The sequence below is a fragment of the Salmo salar genome, chromosome ssa04, assembly GCF_905237065.1.
Source record: "Salmo salar chromosome ssa04, Ssal_v3.1, whole genome shotgun sequence".
NCBI lineage: Eukaryota > Metazoa > Chordata > Actinopteri > Salmoniformes > Salmonidae > Salmo > Salmo salar.
The window spans coordinates 61886745-61901584 of NC_059445.1; the positions used below are offsets into that span (position 1 = coordinate 61886745).

Sequence of the window (14840 nt, forward strand, 5' to 3'; positions counted from 1 at the left end):
CAGACGCTCTTATCCAGAGCGACTTACAGTAGAGTGCATACATTTTATTACTGGCCCCCCGTGGGAATCGAACCCACAACCCTGGCGTTGCAAGCGCCATGCTCTACCAACTGAATTGCCTACAGTCGGAATAGAATGAACCCCTCCTAAAAAACACTCACAGAAACAAAAGTAAATTTGCAGAACACTTTGATGTTTTGATAAACTAGAAGTTAACATAATACATCAACTTGTCATTAGGAAACGAGTGCATTCAGTGCACTGCGTAGTCAATGAGCATTCCATTCTTGGGCACTTGCTGATAAGAGGGGGATGGTGAGAGCCTTAGAATGTAGACATGCTGCCAAACGAGGTCAGCTCTCTTTACCTCAAACCTAATTTGGGATAAGGTCACAGAACCACCCTCAAACAACAGCAAACAATTGACAACATCCAGAGAATTTTTATAAATGCATATCTACTGTGCATGGTTTACATTTCAGAAAATGTTCCCATTGTGGCTCATTTACAGAACTGTATGAACTGTCAAGTCAATGTGTGTTCTTTTCCAGTTTTGATAAAATAACTACAAGTTAAAGGGTATTTTGACCATAAAAGGGCAAATGAAACCAAGCCGTATGCCTCCTTGATCCCTCCTCAAGTACTTTCGGTGAGCTACATGCAGACAATTGCATTGAAAGGGCTGTTTCCACTCCTAGGATGCTATGTTCAACCACCACACATCTCTGTGTCTGAAGGATCGCCCATAAGACAAATAAGGCCTGGGTTCTATGCTTAGCAAGTGCACTGCAACCTAAAGATGGCTCTGGACCACAAGACCAATTAACAGATCAGCTGGGTTGCAGGTACTGAAGTCAGTGAGTGACATTTCGAGGGTGCAAAACAGACTTTAGCACTTCAAATATTCTGTGCGCCACTTAATGCACCAATTACACAACTACTGCATTGCCTGCATTAAATATCCACACCGTCATATCCAAGCCTGCTTTTTCCAAGCCTTGCTTGAGGCGATAAGGTTGGAAATAAACAGTTTAGAAGTTTTCCAAATTTTGGTCTCTTACATTACCGCCGCTTATTCGCATTGTCAAAATGGGGCCCTGAGTGTTGCTCACCATTGGTCAAATAGCACTATTCTGGCCACTCTCTCCGTTTTGCTATTGATATGAACAACAGAGTAAAACTATTTGAATAACAAAGTTATTGTACTGAAATCTTGAGTTCTTGTAAGACGCTGAAAGATCAGAAACAATAGGTGCAGGTGGAGTAGAAAAACTGAGTGTCACGCCGTGACCATAGAGAGCCCTTGGTTCTCTATGGTGTAGTAGGTCAGGGCATGACTAGGGGGTTATCTAGTATGTCTATTTCTATGTTGGTGTTAATATGGTTCCCAATTAGAGGTAGCTGTTTATCGTTGCCTCTGATTGGGGATCATATTTAGGTAGCTATTTCCCCGCCTGTGTTTTGTGGGATATTGATTGATTGTTAGTGTGTTTGGGCACTACGTCCTCACGGTCTTTGTAAGTTTTGTTTTGTTAGTTTCACTTAAATAAATATGTGGAACTATACTCACTCTACACCTTGGTCCGATCATTTTCAAGAACGTGACACTGAGAACCCGGAAAAGTGGAGTCAGGTTATTTCTCTGGAACACCAGTGTGAAGAAGACTGTTTGAATGAGTGAGAGTGTGCATTATATAGTTTATTCTTGTAAGCTATGCTATCACTGAGCAGTGGTGGCAGTAATGCCATTTTGTCCATTGTGTCCCTCCCTGTGGCAATGCATCAGGACCTGAAGACATGCACCGCCCGTACCACGTACTGCCTACAGATGGGGCACTCGCTCATGCGCTTGCCGCACTTGCTGCAGGTGACCATGTGGCCACACTCCAGCAGAACACAGTCAATGGGTGAGTCCATGCAGATCCGACAGAGGTTCTCCTCCTGGCTCTTGGGAGCCGCAGGGTCTATGGTACAACGACAGAGGAAAGAGGAGAGGTCTCTATTGAGTGTATTCTAAATAACTACTTGGGTCATCTTTCATTGTTTCATATTTGGCAGGTTGCCCATAAAAGGACACATTTAAGCAGTGGGAACAAATATTTCCTTTTGGATCAGTGGATGATTTGGGTGATCTTCAAGTGCTTCTCAAAATGCTTTTGATCATGCTTCTCTTGTCTTTAGAACTTGATACAAATCCCTTACCTTCTTTACTTGTTGTATTTGAAACTGGAAAAAATAAACAAAGAATTGAACTGATATTAATATATATTTTTTTACAGGCTAAAATTCCACACCAGTCATCCCCAGATATAATATATGCCATTTAGCAGACACTTGGAGTAGTCTACAGTGAGTGCATACATTTTCATATATGTGACCCCAGCGGAAATCGCATCCACTTCCCTGGGATTGCTAGCGCCACGCTATTACCAACTTAGCCTCACAGGACCACACACTGGAAATGCTCACCTTGGTTCTGGAGGTCCTTCTGGTTGTTGTAGAGGCGGGTGACCCTCTCCATCAGCTCCCACTTCTCGCAGCAGCCCTTGTAGTTGACAAAGTTGCGGGCCAAGATCTCCTTCAGCTGGCGCACGCTCAGGCCCTCGATGTCCTCAACGCAGCTCAGGTCAGACAGAGAGGCCCTGCGGCCGGGGATCAGGGTCTCCTCGTTGTCTGATGACTGCAGCAACAGGACAACCATGGAGGTGGGTAAAAATAATAATGTATATTTTGTCTGGTCTGTTTTGTTTGGTCTGGCCAGTGTGTATTTTGTCTGGTCTTTGGGTTTGTCAACAGCGGTTTGCTAAACAAAAAACAGCAACCTTTCTGAATGTTATTTTGTCTGGTCTACGTGTATTCTGTCTGGTCTTTGGGTCTGTCTCTGCTGCTGTCTGACATTGATTATCCCCTTGGTGGTGATGGGTATCCATTTATCTAACAGCTACTGATTAATCAATCCCAAAACATTGAACTTAGCAGTTACCTCTTCACCCTCGTCCTCCTCTTCTTCATCCTCCTCCTCAGATATCTGCTCTGACTCTGGCTCTGCCTCAGGGGCTGATTGTTCTGGCTGCTCTGGGCTCAATGTGTCAGGGCTGATAGGGCCCTGTGTCTGGAGAGGGGATGGTGTGCCTGGGGAAGGGACGTTGTTGTGAGCCCTGGGCTGGGAGGACACGGTCTCACTGCTGGTGCTGGTGCTAGGGGTCTGCTGGCCCAAGACCAGCTCAACCAGCTCCTCCTTTTCCCGGCACGTCTGGGTGGGCACCTCATGCAGGTGGAGGTAGTCACGCAGCTCCCGCACCTAGTTTTTGGGGTTATTGTTGAATTCCATCTAACACTATTTAGATATTCCCTATTCGTCTGTGTAATTACAAAACAACGCTCAACTCCATTACTACTCACTTATAATGCAGTTACTAAACTTGACATCTTAATAAAATGTAACTAATGTAATTAGTGTTATTACACAGATATACGAATAACAGAATGAAAAGTGTTATTGCTTTAGCTTTCACTTGACTTAGCTACAATATATATAGTTAGACATGTACCTTAACCTAATGCATTTGTCCTTGTTTATTTGCCATCAACTGTTACATTTTTTTTTTTAAAGAGCAGCGGCACACCTTGAGTCGCATCAACTGGGCGCGGTCGAATAGGGTTCCGTGAAAGTGCTGACATGTGTGGCAGAGTCGCAGGCATGGCGGCTCAAGCTGCACCGAGCAGTGGCCGCAGAAGTTCTTCTTGCAGTCCACGCAGACATGCTGGGGTAGTGAGAGAGGAGGACAGGACACAGTGAGGGTGAAACTCTTACCAAGGAATGACCGGTCACAGTACGGGGTGTGAAAGAATAACAGTGCGTGTGCACTGCACAGGCTACCTGAGCTCTAGACTACAACCTTATTGATAAGTAGTTGAGAAGTTGAATCAAGTATGATAGCCATACTGTACAAAAACTTCCTCCAACTTTTCTCACAGAAATAACTAACCTCTGGCAACAGCTGTTGGCACATATATAGAAAAGATGATAAGATCTTACTTCCATGTAAACTGGTGATGCACGTACAGTAATAACTTATATAAAATGCAATTAAAAAGTTGCTGTTTACTTTGCAGGTGAGATTGTGTGTGGCAACTGGCAGGCAAACATGTCAGGAGGGTAAGGCCTGCTGGAGGAGAAATAACTGACCTACATTTGCTAGTGATTTAAACAGCCTTCTCAAAAAATATAGTCACTATTCTAGAGGTGTAGCCAACTGTATTGGATTTTCCAGAACATGAGCATCTCTGTGTTGTAAGACTGACTAGTACAGGGTCAGTTACTGTCAGCTACTGACTAATTACTTACTGACAGTGAATCTAAGAATTGTAGTGAATCATAGAAGTCTAAATTCTAGTAACTCTGTTGACAATCAAATCTGTTACTTTGGAGTCTGTAGCAGCTCATCTGTATCAAATCCTCTTGAGTCTATGCTGTTCCAGACTTTGAATTCACACTCTGTTACCCAAATTTCAGATGAGAGCTGGCCAGCCAGCCCTCCTTTACAATATTTATCAAGGTATTACCCAGTGCCTCTTACCTTCCTAGCGATGGTGTTGAATTGGCCTCCGCAGGCCTTGCACATATGTTCGGGAGAGGTCAGGGATTGGCTGTAGCCCGAGTTTGTGTAGGCCTGGCGCCAAGAGCTGACGTTTTCTTCCACTGTGGCGGTGGGTTCTAAACAAAACCAGCTACAACAGGATGTCCACATGCTCCTGCCTGTTCACACAAAATACATACACCGGAAATTACATAACTTTCTCATGGAAAGACTTGCACATGGAATTAGAATCTTAATTCTAGTTCTATGGCCTTACATCACAAAGGTGCATAGAAAAACAGAGTTGCCTATTAAGGAAATGTAATTTCAGAATAGTGAAGCATGGCTTTCAGATGAATTGTATAGATATTAATGAATGGGAGGGTGGGGGGGGTGGCGAATCGAAACAGTTACATATCGGGATATTATTTTTGACGATATATCGTATTGACAATATCGCAATTTAATTTGAAAAAAGTTCAGTTAGGATCATTATTTTAAGAATGTGAAATGTCAGAATAATAGTAGAGAGTGATTTATTTCAGCTTTTATTTCTTTCATCACATTCCCAGTGGGTCAGAAGTTGACATACACTCAATTAGTATTTGGTAGCATTGCCTTTAAATTGTTTCACTTGGGTCAAATGTTTCAGGTAGCCTTCCACAAGCTTCCCACAATAAGTTGGGTGAATTTTGGCCCATTCCTCCTAACAGAGCTGGTGTAACTGAGTCAGGTTTGTAGGACTCCTTGCTCACACACTTTTTCAGTTCTGCCCACACATTTTCTATGGGATTGAGATCAGGGCTTTGTGATGGCCACTCCAATACCTTGACTTTGTTGTCTTTAAGCCATTTTGCCACAACTTTGCTTGCAAGTATGCTTGGGGTCATTGTCCATTTGGAAGATCCATTTGCAACCAAGCTTTAACTTCCTGACTGATGTCTTGAGATGTTGCTTCAATATATCCACATCATTTTCCTTCCTCACGATGCCATCTATTTTGTGAAGTGCACCTGTCCCTCCTGCAGCAAAGCACCCCCACAACATGATGCTGCCACCCGTGCTTCACAGTTGGGATGGTGTTCTTCAGCTTGCAAGCATCCCCTTTTTCCTCCAAACATAACGATGGTCATTATGGCCAAACAGTTCTATTTTTGTTTCACCAGACCAGAGGACATTTCTCCAAAAAGTACAATCTTTGTCCCCATGTGCAGTTGCAAACCGTAGTCTTTTTTATGGCGGTTTTCGAGCAGTGGCTTCTTCCTTGCTGAGCGGCCTTTCAGGTTATGTCGATATAGGACTCATTTTACTGTGGATATAGATACTTTTGTACCTGTTTCCTCCAGCATCTTCACAAGGTGCTTTTCTGCTGTTCTGGGATTGATTTGCACTTTTCGCACCAAAGTACGTTCATCTCTAGGAGACAGAACGTGTTTCCTTCCTGAGCCGTATAATGGCTGCATGGTCCCATGGTGTTTATACTTGCGTACTATTGTTTGTACTGATGAACGTGGTACCTTCAGGCGTTTGGAAATTGCTCCCAAGGATGAACCAGATTTGTGCAGGTCTACAATAGTTTTTTCTGAGGTCTTGGCTGATTTCTTTTGATTTTCCCATGATGTCAAGCAGAGGCACTGAGTTTGAAGGTAGGCCTTGAAATACATCCACAGGTACACCTCCAATTGACTCAAATGATGTCAATTAGCCTATAAGAAGCTTCTAAAGCCATGACATCATGTTATGAAATTTTCCAAGCTGTTTAAAGGCACAGTCAACTTAGTGTATGTAAACTTCTGACCCATTGGAAATGTGATACAGTGAATTATAAGTGAAATAATCTGTTTGTAAACAATTGTTGGAAAAATTACTTGTTATGCACAAAGTAGATGTCCTAACCGACTTGCCAAAACGATAGTTTAACAAGAAATTTGTGGAGTGGTTGAAAAGCAAGTTTTAATGACTCCAACCTAAGTGTATGTAAACTTCCAACTTCAACTGTATGCATGTAATGAAATCCTGAATCACCTGAAATGTTTTTTGGGGGAACAAGCAACATTAAAGGAGCAATATTTCATTCTCTAAAGAAGTAATACACAGAGCATACCAAACATAAGGAACACCTTCCTAATATTGAGTTGCACCCCCACCCTTTTGCCCTCAGAACAGCCTGAATTCATCGGGGCACAGACTAAGAGGTGTTGAAAGCGTTCCACAGGGATGACTCCAATGTTTCCCACAGTAAAGTTGGCTGGATATTATTTGAGTGGTGGACCATTCTTGATACACACATGAAACTGTTGAGCTTGAAAAACCCACCAGCGTTGCAGTTCTTAAACCGGTGTGCCTAGCACCTACTACCATACCCTGTTCCAAGGCACTTAAATATTTTGTCTTGCCCATTCACCCTCTGAATGGCACACATACACAATCCGTGTCTCAACTGTCTCAAGGCTTAAAAATCCTTCTTTAACCTGTCTCCGCCCCTTCATCGACACTGATTAAAGTGGATTTAACAAGTGACATCAATAGGGATCATAGCTTTCATCTGGATTCACCTGGTCAGTCTGTCATGGAAAGAGCAGGTGTTCTTAATGTTTTGTACACTCAGTGTATAATCAACTAACCAAACCCAAGATAATAAAGACTTTGTATTACATTCCTATTCTTGCAATAAACTTCCTGCGATTCTATAAGTAGTGCACAAGGGAATGATTGTAATCAAATAGGACAGATCCAAGAAACCTTCATCCATCATTTCAGAATTCACTGGAAACCTCACAATTTCAACACAACTCTTAGTTACATTCAGAGCCGTTTCCATAATGGACTTTAATTTTCTCCTACGCTCTAACTGAAACACAGTAGGAGCAAATGGGAACAAACATATGATCAGATCTGTGCCCAACTGAGTTCAGGAACAATGAGAGTGCTGTGTGTCATTGTTCTCAGAGCTAGAATTATGTAGGAAAATGACAGATACTCTCTCTCTGTTAAGAGGGGCCAAATGGGAGCGTTATAAAATTGAGATCTCTTAACTGTTAAGAAGTATGTGTGAGAGGAGAGTGAATGCTGACAAGTCAATGTTATACTGCATGTAGGCTGCTGTTCAACATCTATGGTAGCCTACTACAGTAGACCTATGTTGTTGTCATAATAAATTTGGTCCCGTTTTCCTCTATCATGGATGTTACTCTTTCTCGTGTTAATGAAACTGAATCCCTCTTCCTAGATTTTATTTACATACTAACTACCTGTACTTGTGATTTTAATGCTGACAGGTGCAGTTTGTTTCTGTCATAGGACCAATAAGCGGAAGTTCGTTTGATTCCTGGTATCAATTTGCAGTCAGCTGCTTGCTAACTGAACTGTAACAATGTATCAACTTTGTGGCTCTCTAATAGAAACATGTCGACAAGTTTATTTAGCGAATATTCTTACCTGTCGACAGGTACGCAGCCTACCAACTGTGATTGGTCACAGAAAATTGTACTGTGGCCTATTTTGAAAAGTCTACGAGAAATGCTGGAACCAAGGGACTTTTCGATAACAGGGAGCTCCAGAAAGAACCAGACACAACAAACCCTCCCCAGCTCTGCTTCTCCCCGCCTAGCCTATCATCGCCTGTCGCCAGCCTCGCACGCTGTCTTTGAAACTGCCCCCATCAAGTCTACAGCATTGGTCTTCAGCGCACCAATAAAAAGTACCTGTGAATAACAAACTGTCAAGTGCTTACGAATTGTTAAATTGTGATCTCTGATTGTGGAATGGTGGATCAGGGCAAAAATAAAATACATTAAATGTATATTTTTTATGCTAAAAATAAATAAATGGTTTGTACACTAATTATGTTAAGGAAATGAATGCGTAATTAGGCTACTTTGCATTGAAATGTCCATAGATTAATCTAGGCTAATGATTAGGCTAATACAGTGGGTCATTCTGCCTACCAGTGTCTGGTGCACACGGCATCTTATTGAGAGAAGCTCACATTAAATATTATAAAAACACAGCAATGACTGTATGTCTTGTCTAGGCCAACAGCGGGTGCTTGGTGCAATCGATACTAATTGCTGTTTTAATTAGCCCCAACGTGCCTCTGTGGTGGTCACGCCTAGAATAACTTGGACAGTGTATGGGCATGGGAGGGGCACCTTGCAAAATGCAAATCAAACCAACATCAGTTGATTTTTGGATTCCAAAAGAATGGATAAATAAATCAAGGCTTGCACAATAGAGATATTTGGCCTGCATTGAACTATCCCTGTGATTGACGCAAGGGCGTGTGATCGAATGGCCTTGATGCTACATGATGTTTCATTCCACCCAGCCATTTCGAATGGGATATCCCAGATCCTTGCCAAGGGGATAGGAAAACATTAAGGGTGGCATCTTCGAACAATAAAGGGGGTAAGCCTCCATTTTGTAATTATTTGACATCATGCAACTACTAACTGAGATTTGGACATAGGCTATCTCACTCTAATTTCTTAGACCCGCCGGTTTGTCTGATCACACTGATGCGCAAGCGACCTTACCTGGGTGACCCGGAGCAAATCCCTTTTGTAACGGCCATCTCGGATTGCTGAATCAATCACACACATGCAAGGTCTCAAAGCCAGGATTTTGTCGTAAGTATAAACTTGGCCCACTGTGTTGTTCAATGTCTGGCCAAACAACCAACTGGCTGGTATGAAAATCTACTGTTGGAAGACTGTTCGCATCTTCAAGGAAATGACGTCAGTTTAGCGCCAGCTGTTTGGTTCCTGTCGTGGCGGGAGTTTTGTGCACCCGAGAAGATGGACGTGGCGATGAATGAGGTAGATTCTGAGCAAATTCAAACAGAAGTTCAACCGAAGAAAGATGAGGCCCCTGCGAAGTTGTCTAGTAGTGGATATGAGCTTCCATGGTAAGGTTTACTAGCTAGACTAGTTGGCTAATTGCAGTATTTTTGTTTTTCTTAGCGGACTGAAATCGCTCATCACGGCTAGTAGTGCTAATGGCTAATTTAGCTAGCCAGCACAATCATGAGTACAGATGCTAGCATTGTACTTAGCTATGCAAGGCATACTATTAGCTATGAAAACAAACCTATTCTGCATGCCTCTCAACAAATTAAGTAGATGGCTTGTTATGTAATGTTATGTCAAATATATACTGGTAACTAGCTATGTTAAGCATCTCATAGAGCAACAGCTAACTAGCTAGCTAACTACTAGTGAAAGTTATTGCAATAATACTTTGGTGGGTGCTTATTTGTCCTATTTTGCACATGTACAAGCGTGTTTTATACACATACGTGAATTGGAAATGTGTGTTTTTTATTGCATATCCCAACCCTCCCTGACACCCTCGCGGAGAGTGCGGTCACAGCCCGGCCTTGTTAAACGGCACAATGACATATTGTCACCGTGTCGTCTCGGGGATTTGAAATGGCAACCTTTCAGTACTGGCCCAACCACTGGGCTACCTGCCGCACATATCTACCCTCCATATATATCAATATATTGTGTGAATCACTATGAATTGCTTGTTGCTGATAGCTATGCGTGTTGCGAATATCTCACAGGGTTGAAAAATACAGACCCTTGAAGTTGAATGAAATAGTAGGCAACGAGGAGACTGTTAGCAGATTGGAGGTAAAGTATCCTCAGTATTTTATGTTACGGTAGTTTGACAGTTTCAATACATTTGATGCTAAATAATAGCTACCTGTATGAATTCTTGTTCCATTCTTTCTTACAGGTGTTTGCCAGAGAGGGAAATGTGCCGAACATCATTATTGCAGTGAGTGACTGAAATGATTCGTTCTTAAATCATAACTATTTGATATTACATACTGAGATGTTGGTGCAGCAGAGTAATAGTATGCAAGTTATGCCATCTTTCATATGCCATCTCTTTTTAAACACAAGTATCAATATTATAGGGTCCCCCCGGTACAGGAAAGACCACCAGTATTCTGTGTTTGGCGCGAGCTCTTCTGGGCCCAGCCATGAAAGATGCTGTCCTGGAACTGAACGCCTCCAATGACAGGTGAGTAAGTGAAGTCTACCATGAAAAATGTCACACTGGAATACTTAAGTGCACAACCTGTGAGTCCAGGAGCAGCATTTTGGGTTAAAATCATGTTGTGTTTCTTTAGAAAGTGAAGCCTACACTAACACATTGTCATCCATCTTCATCAGAGGCATCGATGTAGTTCGAAACAAGATCAAGATGTTTGCCCAGCAGAAAGTCACCCTCCCTAAAGGGAGACACAAGATCATCATCCTGGATGAGGCTGACAGGTAAGTCAACTGAGGGTCACGACATCTAAGCTGATCTAGTGTACCTGTACCTCTAACGGCTGTGTCGGTAACGGCTGTGCTTGTGCCACCAGTATGACAGACGGAGCCCAGCAGGCCTTGAGGAGGACCATGGAGATATACTCTAAAACCACACGCTTTGCTCTGGCATGCAACGCCTCCGACAAGATCATCGGTGACTGTCCTAACTTTTTAATTTATTTTTGAGAAAAGATTTAACAATTCTGCATTGTTGGTTAAGGACTTGTAAGTAAGCATTTCACGGTAAGGTTGTATTCGGTGCATGTGACAAATAACATTTGATTTAACAGTTCAACACCGATGCTGTCGTATTTAATACAGACCCTAGTGTAAGCGACAGTCGCATTACAAAACCAACCTGGCTTTTCACTGTTGTGATGGTCTTCCATGTTGCTGTGCCCCCTCCTCCACAGAGCCCATCCAGTCACGTTGTGCAGTCCTGCGTTACACCAAGCTGAGGGACGAGCAGATCATGATGCGTCTGCTGGAGGTGGTGGAGAGGGAGAACCTGGTCACCAGCAACGACGGCCTGGAGGCAATCATCTTCACCGCCCAGGGAGACATGAGACAGGTGGGGAAAAGGGCCAACTGTCCTCAACCTCCATGTTGGCACTAAGGGTTCCATGAGAATAGCATTCCTGTTACCATTGACTAGATTGGGAATGTCTTAGGCGGTTTGGGTGTAAACATGGCACCCTTTAAAAATCTGAAGTTTGTTGAACAATGTATATCCATGGCTCCTCATAGTGTCTTGTACTTTTGGGCCAAGTTTGGCTGAGACGTGTGAAACTATATCATAACTTAAGCTGTCTTTTTTGCATCATCAGGCGCTGAATAACCTACAGTCCACAAATTCTGGGTTTGGCTACATTAACAGTGAGAATGTGTTCAAGGTACAGTTCTGTTACCAAACCTGTCTTTTTCAGTCATTTTAGAATGCAAAGTTGACAAAATGCCTAGCTCCGTTTCGAAGGAAAGAAAAGTAAAGAATTGTTTGTTTTTCTCAGGTGTGTGATGAGCCACACCCCCTGTTGGTGAAAAGCATGCTGGAACACTGTGTCAATGCAAACATTGATGAGGCTTACAAGGTATTGCAATCCACATTCAATAACAGTAGACATAAATATAATCATATGGCTCTCAATGAATAACCCTTATTTCTGTAGCGTTTAAGCATGGTTCTTGAAGTGACCAATAACTGATTAGTTAGAATGTATATATATATATATTACACACACAGTACCAGTCAAAGGTTTGGATACCTACTCATTTAAGGGTTTTTATTTATTTTTACTATTTTCTACATTGTGGAATAATAGTGAAGGCAGAAATAACACACATGGAATCATGTAACCAAAAAAGTGTTAAACAAATCCAAATAGATTTTATATTCTTCAAAGTAGCCACGCTTTTCCTTGACAGCTTTGCACACTCTTGGCATTCTCTCAACCAGCTTCACCTGGAATGCTTTTCCAACAGTCTTGAAGGAGTTCCCACATATGCTGAGCACTTGTTGGCTGCTTTTCCTTCACTCTGCGGTCCAACTCATCCCAAACCATCTCAATTGGGTTGAGGTCGGGTGATTGTGGAGGCCAGGTCATCTGATGCAGCATTCTATCACTCTCCTTCTTGGTCAAATAGCCCTTACACAGCCTGGAGGTGTGTGTTGGGTCATTGTCCTGTTGAAAAACAAATGATAGTCCCACTAAGCGCAAACCAGATGGGATGGCGTATTGCTGCAGAATGCTGTGGTAGCCATGCTGGTTAAGTGTGCCTTGAATTCTAAATGGAGAAGAAAAACAATCACCAGCAAGGCACCCCCACACCTCCATGTAACACGGTGGGAAATTTGGGCTGCAATCGGAGGTACAGTTAACGCTAAGGAACTTATCCTCTGCATCAGAGGTAACTCTAGTTATTCGTTTCCTATGGCGGTCTTCATGAGAGCCAGGTTCATCATAGCGCTTGATGGTTTTTGCGACTGCAGATAATAAGTTCATTAGAGTTAACTGCACCTCTGATTGCAGCCCAAATTTCCCACCGTGTTACATGGAGGTGTGGGGGTGCCTTGCTGGTGATTTATATATTTTTTTCATTTAGAATTCGAAGCACGCTTAACCAGCACGGCTACCACAGCATTCTGCAGTGATATGCCATCCCATCTGGTTTGCACTATCATTTGTTTTTCAACAGGACAATGACCCAAAACACACTTCCAGGCTGTGTAAGGGCTATTTGACCGAGCCTTTTAAATTATAAACATGGATTAGCAAACATAACATTGGAAAACAGGAGTGATGATTGCTGATAATGGGCCTCTGTAGGTATTTTATATATATATATGTATTTTATATATATATGTATTTTATATATATATATTTTATATATTTTATATATTATATTTATATATATTTATATATTTATATTTATATATATATACCTACAGAGGCCCATTATCAGCAACCATCACTCCTGTTTTCCAATGGCATGTTGTGTTAGCTAATCCAAGTTTATAATTTAAAAGGCTAATTGATCATTAGAAAACCCATTTGCAATTATGTTAGCACAGCTGAAAACTGTTGCGCTGAATAAAGAAGCAATAAAACTAGCCTTTAGACTTGTTGAGTATCTGGAGCATCAGCATTTGTGGGTTCGATTATAGGCTCAAAATGGCCAGAAACGAAGAGCTTTCTTCTGAAACTCGTCAGTCTATTCTTGTTCTGAGAAATGAAGGCTATTCCATGCGAGAAATTGCCAAGAAACTGAAGATCTCGTACAACGCTGTGTACTACTCCCATCACAGAACAGCGCAAACCGGCTTTAACCAGAATAGAAAGAGGAGTGGGAGGCCCCAGTGCACAACTGAGCAAGAGGACAAGTACATTAGTGTCTAGTTTGAGAAACCGATGCCTCACAAGTCCTCAACTGGCAGCTTCATTAAATAATACCCGCAAAACACCAGTCTCATCGTCAACAGTGAAGAGGCGACTCCGGGATGCTGGCCTTTTTAATGGACAAATGAAAGTGCTTTTCTTTCAAAAACAAGGACATTTCTAAATGACCCAAAACTTGTGTGTGATCTATGTATGTATGTGTCACACTATTTGGATAGTCACCTATATGTTTACAGATGGTCAAAAGAATCTGTTGATTTGCAATTGCTTGTTTAGATTATTGAGCAGCTGTGGGCCCTGGGTTACTCCCCTGAGGACATCATCGGTAACATCTTCAGAGTGTGTAAGACTTTCCAGATGCCGGAGTATCTCAAGCTGGAGTTCATAAAGGTAAGAGACATAAAACAAGTCTGCAGTTGTATATTGTTATGTATGTCTCTGATTAAGTCAGATCCTTTCCTGTGTTATCTTTTTTTTCTGAAAGGATTTAGTTGGGTAAAACAGAATGGCTGAAAAGTGCCAAAATGTAAGCCATATCACCTCTCCATTTCGCTCCTTTTCTACTGTCCCTTTTCTCAGGAGATAGGCTACACCCACATGAAGGTGGCGGAGGGCGTGAACTCTCTGCTGCAGATGGCAGGCCTCCTGGGTCGACTGTGCAGCAAGACAGCCACCCCGGATACCAGCTAACACCCCACCCACACTGCCACCCATCATCTCAGCACTGTCTCCTCCCACCTGTCTGTCTTTCTGGGGTTGTGTTCATTAGGGGAAACATGTAAATTTGCATTTCGTAGATTGTCCCTCCCTGTTTGGCTGGTTTCTTCTGTTTCGTTCATATTGTACACGACTTTGCTTCAACACTCTAAGAGTCCTGGGGAGTCTTCTGTTTAAACATTTCTGGATGAAATACATTTTGTATTTTATACAAGTTAGTATTTACATTAACTATTGTAAGTGACTTCTGTAATAAATCAGTGTTTTGTAATTATGACTTATAGAACAGAACATTGGCGTATATAAAGAGGTTGTAAACTTAA

The 14840-nt window shown here is 42.2% G+C and overlaps 2 protein-coding genes across 2 annotated transcripts; one reads left to right on the plus strand and one right to left on the minus strand.

Moving 5' to 3' along the window:
- Positions 1-172: 172 nt before the first annotated feature.
- On the minus strand, positions 173-9294 carry LOC106603629 (E3 ubiquitin-protein ligase rififylin). Its single transcript, XM_014197517.2, has 7 exons — positions 9116-9294; positions 4581-4759; positions 3627-3764; positions 2984-3301; positions 2470-2680; positions 2203-2226; positions 173-1964 (listed from the first exon to the last, which is right to left on the minus strand). Exons 2-7 carry the CDS (start codon positions 4749-4751, stop codon positions 1783-1785), a joined length of 1044 nt encoding a protein of 347 aa, XP_014052992.1. The 5' UTR covers positions 4752-4759; positions 9116-9294; the 3' UTR covers positions 173-1782.
- An 82-nt stretch (positions 9295-9376) lies between these two features.
- On the plus strand, positions 9377-14838 carry rfc2 (replication factor C (activator 1) 2). Its single transcript, NM_001141314.1, has 11 exons — positions 9377-9486; positions 10147-10216; positions 10323-10364; positions 10507-10613; positions 10766-10867; positions 10960-11060; positions 11320-11477; positions 11734-11799; positions 11914-11994; positions 14077-14190; positions 14380-14838. Exons 1-11 carry the CDS (start codon positions 9377-9379, stop codon positions 14488-14490), a joined length of 1062 nt encoding a protein of 353 aa, NP_001134786.1. The 3' UTR covers positions 14491-14838.
- Positions 14839-14840: the final 2 nt, after the last annotated feature.

What these genes read in the sequence shown, in the direction of transcription:
- LOC106603629 (XM_014197517.2), bottom strand. Translation starts at nt 4,751, where the DNA reads ATGTGGACATCCTGTTGTAGCTGGTTTTGTTTAGAACCCACCGCCACA. An exon ending in CCCAGTTGATGCGACTCAAG is followed by an intron (nt 3,302 to 3,626) that starts GTGTGCCGCTGC and finishes CCCAAAAACTAG; the next exon opens with GTGCGGGAGCTGCGTGACTA. An exon ending in GAAGGACCTCCAGAACCAAG is followed by an intron (nt 2,227 to 2,469) that starts GTGAGCATTTCC and finishes TATTTTTTCCAG; the next exon opens with TTTCAAATACAACAAGTAAA.
- rfc2 (NM_001141314.1), top strand. Translation starts at nt 9,377, where the DNA reads ATGGACGTGGCGATGAATGAGGTAGATTCTGAGCAAATTCAAACAGAA. An exon ending in CTGAACGCCTCCAATGACAG is followed by an intron (nt 10,614 to 10,765) that starts GTGAGTAAGTGA and finishes CATCTTCATCAG; the next exon opens with AGGCATCGATGTAGTTCGAA. An exon ending in ATCCTGGATGAGGCTGACAG is followed by an intron (nt 10,868 to 10,959) that starts GTAAGTCAACTG and finishes TTGTGCCACCAG; the next exon opens with TATGACAGACGGAGCCCAGC.